This window comes from Pan troglodytes, chromosome 11, assembly GCF_028858775.2.
Source record: "Pan troglodytes isolate AG18354 chromosome 11, NHGRI_mPanTro3-v2.0_pri, whole genome shotgun sequence".
NCBI lineage: Eukaryota > Metazoa > Chordata > Mammalia > Primates > Hominidae > Pan > Pan troglodytes.
In genome coordinates this window covers 45,713,663-45,734,312 of record NC_072409.2, presented here as the reverse complement: position 1 = coordinate 45,734,312, position 20,650 = coordinate 45,713,663, and the positions used below count along the sequence as shown (strand labels likewise).

General features: G+C 43.9%; 1 protein-coding gene across 2 annotated transcripts in view; it reads right to left on the bottom strand.

Annotated features, from left to right (window-relative positions):
• Window positions 1-15,199: 15,199 nt before the first annotated feature.
• BICD2 (BICD cargo adaptor 2) overlaps window positions 15,200-20,650 on the bottom strand; it is a 53,472-nt gene continuing 48,021 nt past the window's right edge. Inside the window, exons 7-8 of one of the 2 annotated variants that reach the window (XM_024345749.3) lie at window positions 19,089-19,299; window positions 15,200-17,299 (exon numbers count right to left, since the gene is read on the bottom strand). In XM_024345749.3, the coding sequence (XP_024201517.1) occupies window positions 17,294-17,299; window positions 19,089-19,299 (217 nt within the window). In that variant the 3' untranslated portion in view covers window positions 15,200-17,293. Of the gene's footprint in view, window positions 17,300-17,338; window positions 19,300-20,650 lie in introns of those variants that run through there. The other variant, XM_024345748.3, reaches the window with a different exon arrangement.

The window sequence follows — 20,650 nt, the reverse complement described above, 5'->3', positions numbered from 1 at the left end:
TGGTATGCTGCACCCATTAACTCGTTATTTAACATTAGGTATATCTCCTAATGCTATCCCTCCCCCCTCCCCCCACCCCACAACAGGCCCGGGTGTGTGATGTTCCCCTTCCTGTGTCCATGTGTTCTCATTGTTCAATTCCCACCTGTGAGTGAGAACATGCGGTGTTTGGTTTTTTGTCCTTGCGATAGTATTTCAAAGAACCAACTTTTGGTTATATTGATCTTTTGTATGGGTTTTCACATGTCAACTTTGTTCAGTTCAGCTCTCATTTTAGTTATTTTTCTTCTGCTGGCTTTAGGGTTGGTTTGCTCTTGTTTTTCTAGTTCCTCTAAGTGTGATGTTAGGTTGTTAATTTGAGATCTTTCTGACTTTTTGATGTGGGTGCTCACAGCTATAAACTTTCCTCTTACCACTGCTTTAGCTGTGTCCCAGATATTCTGGTATGTTGCATCCTTGTTTTCAATAGTTTCAAAGAGTTTCTTGATTTCTGCTTTAATTTCATTCTTTACCCAAAGTCATTCAGGAGCCAGTGGTTTAATTTCCATATATGGTATTGAGAGATCTTCTTGTTTTTAATTTCTATTTTTATTGCACTGTGGTTGAGAGTGTGGTTGGTTTTTTTTTTTTTTTTTAACTTGTTGAGAATTGCTTTATGGCTGAGTGTGCAGTCAATCTTAAGAGTATGTGCCATGTGTACATAAGAACAGAAAAACGTATATTCTGTTGTTGGGTGGAGCATTCTGTAGATGTCTGTTAGGTGCATTTGGTGAAGTGTTGAGTTTAGGTCCCAAATGTCTTTATTAGTTTTCTGTCTCAATGTTCTGTCCAACACTGTCAGTAGGTGTTGAAGTCCCCTACTATTATTGTGTGGTTATTTAAGTCTCTTTGTAGGTCTCTAATAATTTGTTTTATGAATCTGGGTGCTCCAATTTGGGATGCATATATATTTAGGATAGTTGAATTGAACTCTTTATCATTAATGGAATGTCCTTCTTTGTCCTCTTTGAGCATTGTTGGTTTATATTTTGTCTGAAGTAAGAATAGTAACTCTTGTTCTTTTTGGTTTTCTCTTTGCTTCACAGATCTTTCTCCATTGCTTTACTTTGGGCTTATGAGTGTCATGCATATAAGATGGGTCTCTCTCTTTTTAAATTCTTTCACTATGTTGCCTAGGCTGGTCTTCAACTCCTGGGCTCAAGTGATCCTCCTGCTTTGTCCTCCTAAAGTGCTGGGATTAGAGATGTGAGCCACCACTCCTAGCCAAGAGATGGGTCTCTTGAAGACAGCATACAGTTGGGTCTTGCTTCTTTATCCAACTTGCCACTCTGTGCCTTTTAAGTGGGATGTTTTCCTCATTTACATTCAAGGTTAATATTGATATGTGAGGATTTGATCCAGTCATGTTGTCAACTGGTTGTTACACAGACTTGATTGTATAGTTGCTTTATAGTGTCAGTGGGCTATGTGTTTTTATGGTGGCAGGCAGCAGTCTTTTGTTTTGTATTCCATATTTAGCACTCCCTTAAGGACCTCTTGTAAGGCAGTCTGGTAATAATGAATTTCCTTAGTGTTTGCTTGTGTAAAAAGGATTTTATTTATCCTTTGCTTATGAAGCTTAATTTAGCTGGATATGACATTCTTGGTTGGAATTTTGTTTCTTTAAGGATGCTGAATATATTTCCCCAATCTCTTCTTGTTTGTAAGGCTTCTGCTGAAAAGTCTACTATTAGCCTGATGGGGTTCCCCTTGTATGTGACCTGCCCCTTCTCTCTAGCTGCCTTTAACATTTCTTCTTTTGTGTTGACCTCAGAGAATCTACTGAGTATGTGTCTTGGGGATGGTTGCCTGATACAGTATCTTTCTAGGGTGCTCCAAATTTCCTGAATTTGCATGCCAATCTCTCTACTGAGGTTGAGGAAATTTTGGGGCCAATATCCTCAAATATGTTTTCCAAGTTGCTTGCTCTCTCTGAGATGCCAATCGATTATAGGCTTGGTCTCTTTACATAATCCCATATTTCTCAGAGGCTTTGCTCATTAAAATTTTTTCTTCATTTTTGTCTGAGTTGATTTGAAGAACTAATCTGTGAGCTCTGAGATTCTTTCCTCAGGTTGGTCTATTCTGCTGTTAATACTTCTGATTGTATTATGAACTTACAGCAAGTTTTTCAGCTCTAGATCAGTTTGATTCTTTCTAAAATGGCTATTTCATCTTTCAGCTCTTGTATGATTTTGTTGGATTCCTTAGATTCCTTGGATTGGCTTTCACCTTCCTCCTGAATCTCAATGATCTTTATTGCCATCCAGATTCTGAATTCTATGTCATTTCAGCTATTTCAGTCTGACTAAGGACCATTGCTGGGGATCTAATATGGTTGTTTGGAGTTAAGAAGACGTTCTGGCTGTTAGAGTTGCCAGAGTTCTTCCACTGGTTCTTTCTCATCTGTGTGGGGTGATGTTCACTTAATGTTTGAAGCTGCTGTCCTTTGAATGGGGCTTTTTGCTTTTATATTCTTTGATGTGCTTGAGGGTTGAACTATGGTATAAGTTGGGTTTAGTCAATTGGCTTTGTTTCTGGATGATTTCATGGGGCCAAGACTCAGCTCTGCACTCCCAGACTGAGCGCTCTGAACCTGGGGGCGCTGGGACCAGACCTGCAGCCTTTTTCTCTGGCCCCACTAGGTTAAGAATCTGCTGCACTGGTGGGGCTGAGGTTTTCCCAGTCTCCTGCCAAAAACACCCTTATGGAGGGGGGCTGGCAAAAGTGATTCCATGGGGCACTGATGGGGTGACAGGGGTCCCCATATGTGCACACTAGAGGCAGGGCAGTGGTGGGTCTCACACACATGCACCAGTAGCAGGTCCCACTTGTGGCATGCAAATTTTTCAGGATTTTCCATGTACAGCTGACCCTTGAACAATGCAGAAGTTAGGGATGCCAACCCCTGCCCCTGCAATCAAGTTAAAAATCCACATACAACTTTTGACTCCTCGAAATCTTAACTGGAAGCCTTAATGATAATATAAACAGTTGATTAACACATATTTTCTGTTATATGTGTCATATGCTGTATTCTTACAATAAAGTGATCTAGAGAAAAGAAAATGTTATTAAGGTTATAAAGAAGAGAAAATACATTTATAGTAATGTATAATATTTATCAATACCGTAAGTTTACAATGTCTGTTTGCAAGATGAAGCATTATGGTGGGCAACTGCAATTGCAGACCTCAATCTATAGTACATATTAAGCAATTCAACTTTTTCTTGTAATGTCATGACTTTTCTCTGCTTCTTGGGAGAACTTTCAGCATCATTGGTGGCATTTCATATGGGTCTCAAGGTGTTATTCAAGGTTTATAGTATTGGACCAAACATGATGAAAAATATGTGAAATATGTGAAAACTGTGAAAGACCACTTTTCTCTCTGATACTTTACTGGAGAGATGAACTGCTCACACAGAGGTGATTAGCATCAGATGGCATTTTAAGCAGACAATCAAAACACATAAGTTCACTGCAATAGAAAGGGAGGTGGCTATGAAATTATTACAATAGTACAGTATGCACTACAGTTAATCTTATGCCATTATGATTTAATGCTGCATCTTTAAGTTTGTTTATATTTCTCTTGACTGAATGACACCATGTACAGTCTTTGTGTGCATACGTTTTGGTAAAGTTTATGTTTGTGTATATTTTATGGTAGTCAATTATAAAATAAACTAATATCAGCATATATTTTAGGCATTCATGACATATCTTTTACTTAAGTTTTTCAATATTTCTAAACTACATGGTCTGCCTGTGAGATTTTGCAAATTGTCACAAATCACCAAAAAAATTTTCCAATACATTTATTGAAAAACATCCATGTATTGTGGCCAGGCTCAGTGGCTCATGTCGGTAATCCCAACACTTTGGGAGGCTGAGGCAGGTGGATCGCTTAAGCTCAGGAGTTCAAGACCAGCCTGGGCAACATGGTGAAACCCCATCTCTTCAAAAAAATACAAAAACTAGCTGGGCACGGTGGCGTGGGCCTGTAGAGACTCAGGAGGCTGAGGCAGGAGGATGGCTTGAGCCCAGGAGATGGAGGTTGCAGTGAGCCGAGATTGTGCCACTGTACTATAGCCTAGGCGAAAGAGCCAACCCTGTCTCTAAAAAAAAAAAAAAAAAAGCAAGCCAGGCACAGTGACTCAGGCCTGTAATCCCAGCAGTTTAAGAGTCTGAGGCAGGTGGATCACTTGAGGCCAGGAGTTCGAGGTAAGCTTGGGCAACGTGGTGAAACCCTGCCTCTACAAAAAATACAAAAATTAGCCAGGCATGGTGGCATACACCTGTGGTCCCAACTACTCAGGAGGCTGAGGTGTAAGAATCACTTGAGCCTGGGAGGCAGAGGTTGCAGTGAGCTGTGATTATGCCACTGTACTACAGCCCGCGTGACAAAATGAGACCCTGTCTCAAAAAAAAAAAAAAAAAGTCACTGCCATTCCCCAGGTCATTTAGATTTTCTATATTTTCTAAGAGTTGTACAGTTCTGCATTTTGCATTTAGGTCTGTAATCCATGTTGAGTAATTTTTTATGAAGAATATGAGGTCTTTGCCTAAAATCATTTTTTGCATGTGGAAGACCAGTTGTTCCAGCACCATTTTTTAAAAAGATTGTCTTTTCTCTTCTATACTTCCTTTGTTCCTTTCTCAAAGATCAGTTGACTATAGTTGTGTGGGTCTATTTCTAGGCTCTCTATTCTGTTTGTCTATGCTTTTGCCAATACCACACTGACCATACTATCTTGATTACTGTAGTTTTATAGTCTTTAAGACATGTAGTATCAGGCCTTTAGCTTTGTTCCTCTCCTTCAATATTGAGTTGTCTATTCTCTCCATATGAACTTTAGAATTAGTGCATCAATATCCACAAAATAACTTGCTCTGATTTTGATTGGGATTATATTGATTGTACAAATCAAGTTAAAGATTGACATTGTGACAATACTGAGTATTCCTACCAATGAATACAAAAGATCTGTATTTTTTTCTGATTTCTTTAATCAGTTTTCTAGTTTTCCTCATATAGATCTTTCCTCATATAGATCTAACATATTTTGTTAGATTTATACCTAATTATTTCATTTGGGGGGATAGTAATGTAAATGGTGTTATGTTTTTAATTGCAAATTCCACTTGTCCATTGCTGGTATATAGGAAAGCAATTGATTTTTATATACCTTGTATCCTACTGTTGGCCTATAATTGCTTATTAGTTCCAGGAGGTTTTTGTTGTTGTTTATTCTTTCAGATTTTCTATATAAACAATTATGTCATCTGCATATGACAGTTTTATTTCTTCCTTCTCAATCTGGATACCATTTATTTACTTATTGTTTATTTATTTGTTGAGACAGGGTCACCCAGGCTGAAGTGCAATGGTGGGACTACAGGTGCACGCCACCATGCCCAGATAATTTTTGTATCTTTTGTAGAGACAGGGTTTCACTATGCTGCCCAGGCTGGTCTCGAACTCCTGGGTTGAAGCAATCTGCCCAAACTACTGTGATTACAGGCATGAGCCAGTGTCCCCAGCCCCTCTCCCCCTTTTTTGGGTCTTACCACATTAGCTAGGATTTCCAGTAGAATACTGAAAAGAACTGGTGAGAGGGGACATCCTTGCCTTTGTTCCTCGTCTTAATGGGAAAACTTGAGGTCTCTCACCATTAATTATGATGTTAGTTGTATTTTGCTGATGTTCTTTTTATGAAATTGAAGAAGTTCCCCTCTATTCCTAGTTTGCTGAGAGTTTTTCTTTTTAATCATAAATGGGGTTGGATTTTGTCAAATGACTTTTCTGCATTTATTGATAGGATAGGGTGATTTTTCTTCTTTACCCTGTTTATGTGATGGATTACATGAATTGATTTTCCAATTTTGATACAGCTTTGCATACCTGGGATAAATTCCCCTTGGTCATAGAGCATAATTCTTTTTACACATTTTTGGATTTGATTTGCTAATATTTTGTTGAGGACTTTTGCATCTTTGTTCATTAGAAATACTGGTTGGTCCTTTTCTTTTCTGTTAATGTCTTTGTCTGGTTTTGGTAACAGGACAATGCTGGCTTCATAGAAAGTGTTAGGAAGTTTCCCCTCTGTTTCTATCTTCTGGAACAGACTGTAGAGGATTGGTATAATTTTTTCCTTAAATGTGTGGTAGATGCCAGGCGTGGTGGCTCACGCCTGTAATCCCAACACTTTGAGAGGCCAAGATGGGCAGATCAGTTGAGGTCAGGAGTTTGAGACCAGCCTGGCCCAACATGGTGAAACGCTGTCTCTACTAAAAATACAAAAATTAGCCGGGCATGGTGGTGTGTGCCTATAATCCCAGCTACTCAGGAAGCTGAGGCAGGAGAATTACTTGAACCCAGGAGGTGGAGGTTCTAGTGAGCCGAGATCACGCCACTGCACTCCAGCCTGGGCATAAAGAGCGAAACTCCATCTCAAAAAAAAAAAAGTGTGGTAGAATTCACTGGTAAACCCATGTGGGCCTTGCACTTATGTTCTGAAAGTTATTGATTACTGATTTAATTTTTTTTAATAGATATAGGCCCATTATCTATTTCTTCTTGTGTTCTGGCAGATTCAGTCTTTCAAAAAATGGGTCTATTTCATGTAGGTTATTGAATTTGTGGGCACAGACTTGTTCATAGTATTCCTTTATTATTCTTTTGATGTCCATGTGATCTGCAGGGATGTCCCCTTGTTCATTTCTGACATTTGTAGTTTGTCTTTTTTCTCAATTAGCTTGAATAGAAGTTTTCCATTAAAAAAAAATATTTACCAGCCAGGTGCGGTGGCTCACGCCGGTAACCCCAGCACTCTGGGAGGCTGAGGCGGGCGGATCACAAGGTCAGGAGATCGAGACCATCCTGGCTGACACGGTGAAACCCCATCTTTACTTAAAAAAAAAAAAAAAAAAAAAATTAGCTGGGCATAGTGGCGGGCGCCTTTAGTCCCAGCTACTGGGTAGGCTGAGGCAGGAAAATGGCATGAACCCAGGAGGCGGAGCCTGCAGTGAGTCGAGATCATGCGACTGCACTCCAGCCTGGTTGACACAACGAGACTCTCAAAAAAAAAAAAAAATCTTTTCAAAGAGCTAACTTTGGGTCTCATTGATTTTTTTTTTCCTGTTTCCAATTTCATTGATTTCTGCTCTACTTTTTCTTTTCTTCTGCTTACCATAGATCTAAAATTGTTCTTTTCCTACCTTCCTAAAGTAGGTGTGTATTCATTTTACATCTTTTTTCTTTTCTTTTCTTTTCTTTTTTTTTTTGAGATGGAGTCTCGCTCTGTCACCCAGGCTGGAGTGCAGTGGCGCAATCTCGGCTCACTGCAAGCTCCAACTCCCAGGTTCACACCATTCTCCTGCCTCAGCCTCCTGAGTAGCTGGGACTACAGGCGCCCACCACCACGCCCAGCTAATTTTTTTGCATTTTTAGTAGAGACGGGGTTTCACCGTGTTAGCCAGGATGGTCTCGATCTCCTGACCTCGTGATCCGCCCGCCTGAGCCTCCCAAAGTGCTGGGATTACAGGCGTGAGCCACTGCGCCCGGCCATCTTTTTTCTTTTCTAATATGTGCAACCCAATAGAATACATTTCCCTCAATGCACTGCTTTAGCCGTATTCTAAACTTTTAAGTTGTACTTTCATCTTCATTTAGTTCAAAGTATTTTAAAATTTATCTTGAGATTTCTTCTGTGATTATGTACTATTCAGAGTTATGTTGTTTCACCTCCAAGTATTGGGGGACTTTCCAGCTATCTTTCTGTTGATTTCTAGTTTAATTCTTCTGTGATTCTGGGAGCAGACATTTCATGATTTCTTTCCTTTTCAATTTATGAAGGTGTGTCTTATGGCCCAGATATGGCATATCTTAATGAATGTCCCACGTGAGCTTGACAAGAAAGTGTATTCAGCTTCTATTGGATCAAGCCGTCTAAGTCAATTATATCAAGTTGATTGATGGTGTTGAGCTCAACGATGTCCTTACTGATTTTTTTGCTTACCGGATCTGTTCATTTCTGATAGAGCAGTGCTGAAGATTCCACCTATAACAGTTAATTTGTCTGTTTTTCCTTGCAGTTCTAAGAGTTTTTACCTTATGTATTTTGGCACTGTACAGTTAGGTGCGTCCACATAAAGGACTGTTGCCTACTTGAGGAACTGATCCTGTTCTCATTATGTAATGCCCCTCTTTATTGCTGATAACTTTCCTTGCTCTAAGTCTGCTCTAAAATAATATAGCTACTCCCAGTTTCTTTGATTAGCATTAGTATGGTATACCTTTCCCCATCCCTTAACTTTTAATTGATACGTATCTTTATATTTAAAGTAGGTTTCTTGTAGACAACTGCTGTGGTTTGAATGTGGTCTGTTCCTGCCAAAACTCGTGTTGAAATTTGATCCTCAACGTGACACTGTTGGGATGTGGGGACTAGTGGGAGGTAGGTATTTGGGTCATAGGAGTAGATCCATCATAAACAGATTAATGCCCTTCTCTGGGGGTGTGTTCTTGCTTGGGTGGGAATAGATTAGTTTCCTTGAGAGTGGGTTGCTGAAATCTGGCTTCCTTAGTTTCTCTCTCTTGCTTCTCCTCTTGATGTGTAATCCCTTTGTACATGCCAACTCTCTGCCATGAGTTGAAGCAGCCTAAGGCCCCCAACAGATGTGGCTGCCCAATCTTGAACCTTCCAGCCATCAGAATTGTGGGTCAAATACCTGAATACCAGAATACTGAGGCCCAGCCTCAGGCATTCATTGTTATAACAACACAAAATGGACTAAGATAACAACATATAGTCTTGCTTTTTCATCCACTTTGAATTTTTTTTTTTTTTTTTTTTTTTTTGAGATGGAGACTCACTCTGTTGCCCAGGCTGGAGTGCAGTGGTGCAATCTCAGCTCACTGCAACCTCCACCTCCCAGGTTCAAGTGATTCTCTTGCCTCACCCTCCTGAGTAGCTGGGATTACAGGCACGCACCACCACACCCAGCTGATTTTTGTATTTTTAATAGAGACGGGTTTCACCATATTGCCAGGCTGGTCATGAACTCCTGACTTCAAGTGATCCACTCACCTTGGCCTCCCAAAGTGCTGGGATTATAGGTGTGAGCCACCGCGCCCGGCCAACAATCTTTTTATTATCCTTTTTCTTTCTGTAAGGTCATTATTAATGACCCCACTCTCATTCTTGATTTTAGCATTTACACCATTGATGTTTAAAGTGATAACTGATAAGGCTGGATTAATTTCTACCATTTGTTACTGTCTTCTATTGTTGTCCTTATTCTTTGTTTCTACTTTTATTTTCCACCTTTTCTTTTTTGCTTTTTGTGGTTTTAATTGGGCATTTCATAAGTGTCTTAGTCCATTAGAGCATAAAAACAAAATAGACTGGCTTACAAACATCAGAAGTTTATTTCTTTCTTTGTTTTTTTTTGAGATGGAGTCTCACTCTGTTGCCCAGGCTGGAGTGCAGTGGCGCGATCTCGGCTCACCGCAAGCTCCGCCTCCCGGGTTCACGCCATTCTCCTGTCTCAGCCTCCCCAGTAGCTGGGACTACAGGTGCCCACCACCATGCCCGGCTAATTTTTATATTTTTAGTAGAGACGGGGTTTCACTGTGCTAGCCAGGATGGTCGCGATCTCCTGACCTCGTGATCCGCCCACTTCGGCCTCCCAAAGTGCTGGGATTACAGGCGTGAGCCACCGCGCCCGGCCCCGAAGTTTATTTCTAGCATTTCTGGAGGATGGGAAATCCAAAATCAAGGTGCCAGCAGACCTGGCTCACTTCTTGGGGCATAGAAAGTCATCTTTTCACTGTAACTTCAGATGGTGGAAGGGAAGAGCAACCTCTCTAGGTTTTGTTTTGTTTTTGTTGTTGCTGTTGGTTTTAAATAAAGATACTTTTCTCATCACGACAGCTCTGACCTCATGACCTAATCACCACCTAAAGGCTCCACTTTGTAATCCTAGCACTTTTGGGGTTAGAATTTCAACATATGAATTTTGAGGGAACACATTTAGACCCCTAGCATTCCACTCTTGCTCCCCTCAAATTCATGTCTATGTCACAAGCAAAATACATTAATTCCATCCCAATAGCCCCCAAAATCTTAAAACATTCCAGCACCAACTCCAAAATCTCCAGTTCAGAGTTTCATCTAAATCAGATATAGGTGAGACTGAAAGTATGACTCATTCTGAGGTAAACTGCTCTCTAGCAGTGAAACAAACGTTCTGTGCTTCCAAAATACAATGGTGGGATGGGCATAGGATAGATATTTCCATTTTAAAAGGGAGAAATAGGAAAGAAAAAAACAGTGACTGGTCCCAAGTAAGTCTGAAACCCAACAGAGGAAACAACATGAAATGTTACGGCTTGAGAATAATCATTGGCTCAATGTTCTGCCCTCCAGGCCCACTAAGGTGATAGTGCCACCTTCAGGACACAATGTGGTAGCAGCCCTGCCCTGTGGCTTTGGGTGGCCTTGCCCCTGAGGCAGCCATGTGCTTGTGCCTTGCTCCTGCCTCCACAGTAGCTCTGTGCCTGGGTCATGCATCTGAGGCTCTCCTGGAAACCACCACTGGTGACTCTACTGGTCTGGACTCATGGGCCTAGTGGGGGCCCTCTGTAGTGGCCCTTCCCCAACAGTGATTCTCCGTCTCAGCCCCATGGCTCTCTTGGGGCATCCTTTTAATTCTGGGGGAAGGCAGCCATGCCCCCACATCTTTCTACTCAGGGCCTGTGATGGGATGGGTAGCTGTGATGATCTCAGAAATGCCTTTGGGGTCATTCTTCCATTGCCTTAAAAATTAGGTCCTCGCTTCTGTTTATAGATGGCAGACCAATCTTTCTCTTAACACCTGGCTTTCCCTGAGATGGTCAATCCATACTAATCATCTCATCAAAGAGTTACTTGGCCAGACCCTTTCCTCCTGAAAAAGGTTTTTCATTTTTTCCAATATGGATTGGCTGAGTTTTCTAAATTTCTGAGTTCTGCTTCCCTTTTGATCAACAATTCTAAATTATCTTTCTTCTCTCATTTTACTATAAACAATTCAAAGGAACCAGGCTGCCCCTTCAACACTTTGCTCAGAAATAGCTCCAGCTAAAGATCTAAGCTTGCAGTGAGCCAAGATCGTGCCACTGCACTCCAGCCTGGGCGACAGAGCGAGACTCCATCTAAAAACAAAACAAAACAAACAAACAAACAAAAAGACCTAATCACTCACAGGGCTACCTGCCGCAAAACACTAGAACACAAACACAATTCAGCCAATTTCTTTGCCGCTTCATAACAAAGATGGCCTTTCTTACTGCTTCCAGTAATAGGTTCTTCACAGAGTTCTCTGTATCTGTCTTTTCAATTTTTGGTACAGTGATTTGGCCTGTGAGCTCACTTCTCTGATAGATCTTTAAAAAGTTGCTTTTTCTGTTTGTTTAGCTTTTCCCTTGTTAGGATGGAGTAATGAATTCTAAGCACCTTACATACCAGCACAGAAACTGAAATTCCTGTTGGAAGATTTTTGATTACTGAGTCAGTCTTTTGTTATATGCCTATTATTTATTTCCTTTAGAGTCAGTTTTGGGAGTTTGTGTGATTCTAGTGATTTGGCATTTCATCAAGTGTACCTATGTTTTTTAGCATTGTTATATTTTCTCATAATCCTTTTTCTTTCTGTAAGGTCATTATTAATGTCCCCACTCTCATTCCTGATTTAGTAATTTGATCATGTTTTTCTTGAACAGTCTAGATAAAGGTTTGCCATTGGCTGTTTATCTTTTTAAGGAAACAACTTTTGGGTTTGTTGGTTTTCTCTCCTGATTTTCTATTTCATTTATATCCACTCTAATCTTTACTAGTTCCTCCCCTCTGCTTACTTTGGGTTTAGATGATCCGATATTGTTGCTACGTAATTGTTCATTGTATGCTTGTACTCCTTAATATTTCTGTAAAATCAGTAGTAATGTCACAATTTCATTTTTTATTTTAGTAACTTTTTTTCTTGTTCTACCTAAAGGTTTGTCAGTTTTGTTTATCTTTTGCCATTTTCCCCCATCCCTATTTCATTTATCGCTGTTGTAATCTTTACTATTTCCTTCTTGCTGCTTGCTTTGGGCTGTTTCTCTTTTTCTAGTTTTTTAAGGTTGGGAGGTTAGGTTATTTTTCAGATCTCTCTACCTTTTGTATGATATCTTCTTTGACTCATTGTTTATTAGGAAGTATGTTGTTTTATTTCCACATATTTGTAAATTTCCCAAATCTCCTTGTTATTTCTAACTTTATTCCACTGTCACTGGAGACTATAACTTGTATAATTCCAATCTTCTTACATTTATTGAGACTTGTTTTGTTGCTTAAAACGGGTTCTAGACTGGAGAATGTTACATATGCATTTAATATGTATTCTGTTCGGAGTGTTCTACAGATGTCTATTAGCTCTGTCTTATAGTCCTGTTCAAGTATTGTATTTCTTTTCTGATCTTGTCTTGTTTTTCTAGCCATTATTAAAAGTGGGGTATTGAAACTCCCACCGTTGTTGAACTATTTCTCCCTTTAATTTGGCCAAGTTTTGCTTCACATATTTTGGGGTTCCTGTTTGGTGCATATATGTGTATGGCTGTTGTATCTTCCTGGTGAATTGACTCTTATCATTACATGATGTCCTCCTTTGCCTTGCATAATAATTTCTGCCTTAAAGTCAATTTGGTCCAACATTAGCATAGCCACCACCTGTGCTCTTCTTTGGTTACTGTTGTATGGGGTATCTTTTTCCATCCTTTTACTCTTGTGTCTTTCAATCTAAAATGAGACACCTCTAAACACACAGTTGGATCATGGTGTGCTAAATCAATGCAGTTTTTTGTTAAGAAAATCTATCAAAGCTCCATGTGTCTATTGTATGCTTCCACTTACAAGTACAGAAATAGGCAAAAGTGGCCTGCATTGACAGAGTCAGGGAGTTAGCCCTGGGAGGAGCGGGTGCAGAAAACATCAGGACTTCTGGGGGATATCCTCACTTGCCTTTCCTCTGAGTGCTGGCTACACAGTGTGACAGTATTTAGTTTGCAAAAATCCAGTTGGCCAGTGGACACTTTTATTTGCACTTTAATGTATGTGTGCTAAATTTCACAAAAACTTTGATGAAGCAAACCTGATGTGGCATGTCTGTTCTCCTAGGAGGCTTTGTGGGAAGAAGGCAGCCCAGTGACTCACCAGGACTAGCAGACACCCTATTAATTTGTGCTGATGAAGGATAAATACTCCCCAAAAAGCATACCTGAGGGTAGGGGTGGAGAACTTTGGGGTTACTAGTTACATAGCTGTGTTCACTGTGTGCAAATTTGGCCTGTATACTAGGATGTGCACACTTTCCTGGATGCAAATTACACTCTGTTAATAAGTTGGCTTAAAATTATATTCCCCAAAGGACAAAGACCTAGATCCATGGCCTTGTGTCCAAAGCACTGGTGATGATGATGACAGTAAGAACCATATTAGCACCAATCATCAATTGAGTACCTGCTGCATGCTGGTACCAAGGGCTTGATGAAGCTTCACAACCACCTATACAAGAGGCACTATTTTGTCCCCACCTAACAGATAGGAAAGTTGAGGCTCAGAGAGCTAAGGCAGCCAGCTACCAAATGGTGGTGATTCAATCATCAGTCCGGCTCTCAAGCCCATGCTGTTGTTTCCAGCTCTAGTAATCTGCCGGGAAGTAGGGGTGAAAACACTGCGGGGAGATGGAAGATGCAGAAGAAATGCAGACCACCCTCTCCCAGAGGGAAGGCTGAGCAGAAGGCCTTTCAGCATGGACTGTCCCCCTCTGCAAGCTCCTGAGACCCCACCCACTCAAGAGGCTGCCGCTCCATCCTTGAAACTGAAGACTGTGTTCAAGGACCCAGAAGATGAGGATGGGGGAGGGCAGACTCAGTGTCTGGATACCTGTGCCAATCAAATACACCACCAGGCAGAAGTGAGCCAGGCCACATTGGGCCATGCACAAGTGTGGGAGTGGAAGGCACAGACACTGTCCCTGGAAAGAAGCCTGCCCCACAGGGCCCTGACGCTTTACACCTCCCTTCTCCTTGAGGTTCTTCTAGATCAGTTCAGGGCTTTCTTTTCAACCTTTTCCAGGAGTTGGACAACTGCCTCTTTTACTCCATCAGAAAGAATGGTTTAAACAGAAAACAAGTCCCAACAGCTGCTACTAAAGCAGAATAGTATCATCAAAGGCTGGAGGTTCTGCAGTGACAGTGAAACTAGGAAAGGTGGTATGGCAGTGAGACTGCAGTCAGATGGAGGGGTCCTGGGGAAGGGGCATGGCAGCAAGACCCTAGCCTGAGACGGCTTTCCAGAGGGAAGCCCTACATGAGTGAAGCCACACAGGCCTGACTGAGGCTGTCGGACTAGGAGGTGGCAAGAGTGTGTCCTGGTATTTACTGTCCCCTTGACTAGACACTGTCCCCTTTTCTCACACCCACAAGCAACCATATGAACGTGCCCACTGTATATTTGTACATATTCCTACAGACAAATGTGATTCCTGGGTTCAGAGAGTGAGAGTTTAGACAGCAAAGGATTCTACATCATCTGAATCCCTGCCTCCTCATCAGGATAGCATAGGCTACTCCTAGTTTTAGTCTATGTATACACAATGTGTTCTTATCAACATGCTGCTGTGGCTTCAAACCTGATGCTGCACTTCAGAAGACCCTTGAGGACAGAGTTATAAGGCGTCAGGGCCCTGGGGGGCAGGCATCTTTCCAGGGGGGGCATTGTCTGTGCCCTCCACTCCACTCATGTGCATGGCCCAGTGTGGCCTGGCTCACTTCTGCCTGGTGGTGTATTTGATTGGCACAAGCACCCAGACACCAACTCTACCTTTTCCCTACCCTCATCTTCTGGGTCCTTGAACACATTCTTGTTTCAGGGATGGAGTGACAGCCTCCCCACATATACATGACCCCTCCCCATTCTCCTGAAGGTGGACCCCAGGCTGCTTCCAGCTCCCACTACCAGGGTTACCTGATAGGCTTGTTGCTGTTGTTGTTTGAGGCAGTGGATTTATTGTGCCTTGCTTAAACCACAGTTATCTGGAGCACGGAGTCAGAACAACCACAGAGAACAAACATGTGCTTTGTCTTTTTATTATTCTTTATTGGTCCTACCAATGTGACTCTTTACCCAGGCCCACTGTTCCTATGCGCACTGGCTTTGTAGGCATTCACATCATATGTCTGTGTCCTGAAAATCTCAATTAATTTCTCCTTCCTATTCCTTTTCCATGCTCTGCCTCATTTTCTCAGAAACTGAAGGCATTTGATTATTATTTTTTTGTTTGGGTCTGTGTAAAGGTTCCTTGGCAGGAGAACATGCATATGACTTTAAAATAAAGACCAACATTCTGACACTAAGGTAATGCACAGAAAAAATACAGTACTCAGACATCATTGCAAATAAATACCCCATACAGATGAAGTTATCTCAAATGTAACAATATTTCTTATGAATCAACACTGTAACGGAAGGTAAAAATAGGAGTCCCTACAACTAGGAATAAGAAATGCTTATTCCAGGAAACAGAATTCTTTTATTTTTGTCATTTATATTATTATAATTTTTCCTTTTTTGGAGAAGGAAGGACAGTTTTTCTTCCTCCAAGAGTACCAATTTGACCACTCCCACTAACCTCACTCAGCAAACAAAACAGGATGTAGACCTGGTTTGCTAAGGAGTTTTAATGAGTTCTGTTTCCTGAAATTAACAGTGATTAGTTACACCAAGCAAGAGAAGATATAATGTCTCGCTTTCACATTTGCAAAGAATACTATGGCTAACCCTCATCCCCTACTGCGCATGCCAACACAGCGTCGGCCCTCCTGATACCCTCAGCTCTTCACAAACGTGGCGTTCATACAGCTTGCTCAGCTTGTCCCAGAAGGTCCATTTGGTTCCCAAAGCACACTCAAGGTTTTGTGTTTGCTTTCATTTTCTAAGCCCCTGAATTTGCAAGTAAAGAATCACTGACTAACAGAATTTTGCACAATGACTGTTTTCTTTCCCTCAATGAAGATGCCCAGGTCCGGGTGTGAGGAGCGCCTGCCTCACCTGCTGTCCACGCTGGCCTTCAGCATGCCCACTAGCTCTTCCCTGCTCGCTTTTGAGAATGATCTGTGCTGGGACACCTCCCTTAACTGATGAAGGCACTACTGGCAATGATTACTAACAAAAAGGTGTTGAAAGAGAACACCCTAAAAATCGACGACTGTAGAATTTTCTAAGTGTACCACAATTTGGCACAACAACCAGAGTAACAAAACAATTCCAATTTGGAATTTTATTGGTACAGTTGTATAAAATTCTGTTAATCAGTCATGCTTCACAACGTCCTAAAACCCAGAAAATTCTGGAATTTGTAGGTAATACTACTCATTCAATAATTTATCTTTTTTTTTTCAAGTGCCTATTACTGTTTTAACCAGAGCAAAGGTCAAGTTTTCTTCTTGTTACATTGAACTATTCCTAAGAATAATAATAATACAATATGAAAAACCCCAGAATCTGAATACCCTGGATTTCTTAATGAACATGGCATTTAAAATCTGTAATTTCAAACATGAACCACAATGCCGTATGATCTAAAGGCTGCTGAACCACAGCGTGGATACACTTAGCTGAGCTCCTCGCTGGGTCAAAGCACTCATCTCCGAGTCTAAAGCTACACGCTATGGAGCACACAGCTCTGCCTCGTGCTGACACCAGACAAACACGGTGGGAGCTGAGGCGGACAGCTACAGGACCACGAGCATAGACCACGGCACCTGAGACCGTCTCTACGCGAGGAATTAAGGAAGCAAATATAATATCAAAATATCAAAAGTGCACAGGTTGATCGGATAAAAAAAGAACATGTGTAACAAGGAGCCCCCGTGGTGGGCGTTTCCAGTGGGCTCCTGGCGAGCCTGGCAGCCAGGGAAGAAGGGTCTTCGGCCCATACAGAGGCCTTTCCACGCAGCAGCTCGCAGCATGCTCAACATTAAAGCTTTTTTTCCTCCCATTAAAAACCTGGGGAATGCTATTTTGAAAAGAATTGCAGTGGCATATCCAAAAAGTTTCTAACTGGGCTTTTAGGTTGCCCTTCCTTCCTCCTTGTGGGCCACGAGAGGGAAGGGGAAGGGGCTGCAGTGTGACAGGGCCGGGTGGCCAAGTCCTCCTGGCAGCTACTCTACAGCTGAAAACGGGAGAAAAGAGAGCGTTAGAAAGCGGTCATCTGTCGCTTCCTGTTTATCTGACAATTGAAGCTCTCCACGTGCTGGGAGGGCGCGAGCACGTTAGTTGGCAGAAGAGAAGACCTGCATGTGTTAGCAGGGGTCCCAGTGGCTTGAGTGTCTGCAAAGTCCCTTAGGAGTATGGAGAGAAGCTATGTGCCAGGCTTGCAAGGAGAGGGCAAAGCGCATGCAGGGTGGGCATGCCAGCAGCCATCCCACTGCGAGTCTTGCTGGGGCAGGGGGATCTGGGCCCAGGATGAACACGCAGGGGACATACATGGGCGTGTCCTGGAGTCTGGAGGGGACCGAAACATACTCGGCACCAAAGGGAAGAGCACGCAGGGCAGAGAGCTGTGGGAGGGGGCAACACGGTCTCTCACCAGGTAACTCGAATGCCTCTTCCGCATGAGAGACAAGGCAAGCAGCCTGCAGGAGAGAAGACTGCAGCCTCAGGTCCAGCTGGTCCCACAGGGTGATCGGGAAAAAAGTACTGAGAAAAGTTCTGCTCAGAATGTGGGAAGGCAGGCGTGGATGGAGCCTCTGGAAATGGGAGAACCCTACAGCTACCTTTCCTCTTTCTCTGTTGCCATCCCCCAGATTGCACTAAATAAAGAGACCTAAACATCTCCTACCTGTGAATCCTGACAAGTGGCCCTGGCCCCATGCAAAGCTTTCCCAGCACCGGGCTGGGCTGTGGATACACCTGTGGGTGTCCAACCCAGCCAAGCCCTTGGTGGCTCAGACTTCAGGCTAGGGTTTTCAAAGCCCCATGTCTTTGGGACTGAACCCCCTATGGAAGGCCGGATAATTGGCTGCTGGGGTCACCCCAAGTACAAAAGGACGGGCTCTGCACTAAGGACCAAGGTCTGGCCAGGCACTTGGAAAGCTTTTCTCATGAAAAATTAAAACCTGGGGCCTTGGGCCCTGCCAATCTGTCACCTCACAGGCCACTAGACAAGCATCCTGATCTCAGAAATGAGAAACCGAGCTCTGGATTCCTGGGTTATGGTCAGCTGTGTCTGTGCCATGTGTGTCTGGCCAGAATACAGGGGCTCAGGGCTGCTCTTCTCTGGGCTTGGGGAAGAAATTCTGCACTTCTTTCCTGAATATGATTTGCAGTCAGATACTGCATAAACTACAACGTACTCCTTTCCATGAAACTATGCCAAGTGCAGAGCCATCCTCTGAGGCCGTACCTATGCTGCAGGCTGGAACCTCCTAAAACTGCTTTCTAGTGCTGACATTAGACACATGCGAGGAACATGCAAGTCTCAAGTCAGGTTCTGCCCCTTTTGGGTGCTGAGGGAGCAGGACCAGGACTCCTTCCCTTGGGTTTCCCCACGGGTGCACAGGGCTTAGAAGATGCTTTCATCACACATCTGCTGCAAGAATGTGCAGCTCTATCCCCACCTCTGACCCCCACCTAAGAGAGCAGCTGAGGACTGGGTGCTCCTGAGGGGGCTTTGAGGAGTGAGAAGCGACACAAAGCTCTCACAAGTGTCCTGCTGATGCAACGCCCCATGGCGCCTCGGCTAGACTCCTACCCTCTGTGCATTAGTCACGTTAAGATTGACCTAGCACCGCCGTCCCGCTGCTGCTGGGTTAGTTGAGGTGAAGCAGATGTTAGCTGCAGCGTGCGGCGCCCCACAGCCCCTAATCACAGTAAATGCTGTGCTTCTCGCTGCAGAACACCTGGTTGGCCAGCCCGGTGCCCTCGGCCCTGTCGCTGGCACAGGCACAGGTGTGACTTACGCTCGGTGTGACTGGCTTGGTCTTCGGGGCGGCTTTGGCACGGCCACGCCGGGTCTGCTCGTGGTCCAGCTCGAGCAGCTCCAGCCGCTGGGTCAGCGCCAGCTTCTGCTGGATGGCCATGCGCAGCAGCGAGTTCAGCGTCTTCTTCTCGTCCTCAGCAGCCGCCAGCTGCCGCTGCATCTCATCCAGCTGTGTAATGTACTCGTCACACCTGGGGGTACCAAAAACATGACTGAGGGGCGGGCAGAGCCGAGCAGAGGAGGGCAGGGCAGGGCAGGGCTAAGCTGCACGGCCCTCTGACAGCCCTATACCAGAGCCATCCTTCAATGTGGCCTCTGGACTGGAGGGTGTGGCTGGGGAAGAATTATTCTGGCTTATTTTAGCACAGGCTTTGCTTGGACAAATCCCTGATAAGGGTGAGAGGGAGGCTTGGGCCCAGGCAGGGCAGCCCTATGAGGCTGGCTTGAGTTTTGTGGTTTTGTGGGGGAGGGGCTGCTTTGCTCTTTCAGCTGCATGTAGTGCTTACAAACAGGCTATGCCCCTCAGCGACTGGGCTTCTTCTAGGAGGCGCTCTCCCCGCTTAAAGGCCTCGAGGTGGCCTGGGGCATCAAGACATGGAGAAGCCATGGCTTCTAAGGTGTGGATGTAAATCTAAGCAGGACTGGGCTTGTTCCCAAGGTCGATGCTTCGTCAGTCTGTGCTGAGCACTGACCGGAGCCAAGGAACCATGTGTGTGGACGCCATCAACAGCTTCATCCCGAAACCCGGGTGCGGAGCTGTGGGAGGGTGTGGTCTGTCCCTGGATGCCCTTCTTCCACATGTCCCATATGGGTGGGGCTTGGTAGAGACATAGGGCGGGTTAAATCCCAGGGCTCCCAGGGCGGTGAGGCTGTGCAGGCACTGAGCACAGCCCCACCCTGCCCACACGCACCCTACTCTGCCTGTCCCCACCTGCCAGGAGCCGGCCCTTGGATAGCACCCTCTCCAAGGACTCTGCTGCCCACCCTTTTGAGGGCACACAGAGCTGTGATCCCTGCAGATTCAAAATCTTGGCTCCATCTGAAAAGTTAAGTTTTTAAATAAAACAAATTTTAAAAGGTAGGGTTTACATGCCAGATATTGAGAAACTGTGGGATTTTTTCCCCAAGCCCCAGGAAGACAGGACGCTTCCAGAGAAATCCTGGGACTCTTCCTTGTCTGTACCCTGCTCTGGCACGTCCTGCAGGGATACTGACAAACTGGGAGTGCACGGCACCAGGCTTGAGAGAAGCAGGCCCTATGTGCAGTTCCCACCCTGTCCAGCTCAGATCCTCAGCTTGCTCACCCATAAAAAGGAAACATCTAGGTTATCTGCTGGGCCCATGGTGGGCCTGGCTGTCCCCCATGCAGGGCTGACCCCATGGTGCTATCCCAACATGACCCAGCAGGTGGCGCTACCCATCTTTGGAAGGTGAAAGACAGCGGTACCTGTCAGGGGGCACCTGGGAAGATGCTGAAACCAGGACCTGCCCCACAGAGGCCTGTGAACACTTAGGGAGCCTCGATTCCCAGCCTTGGGGTCT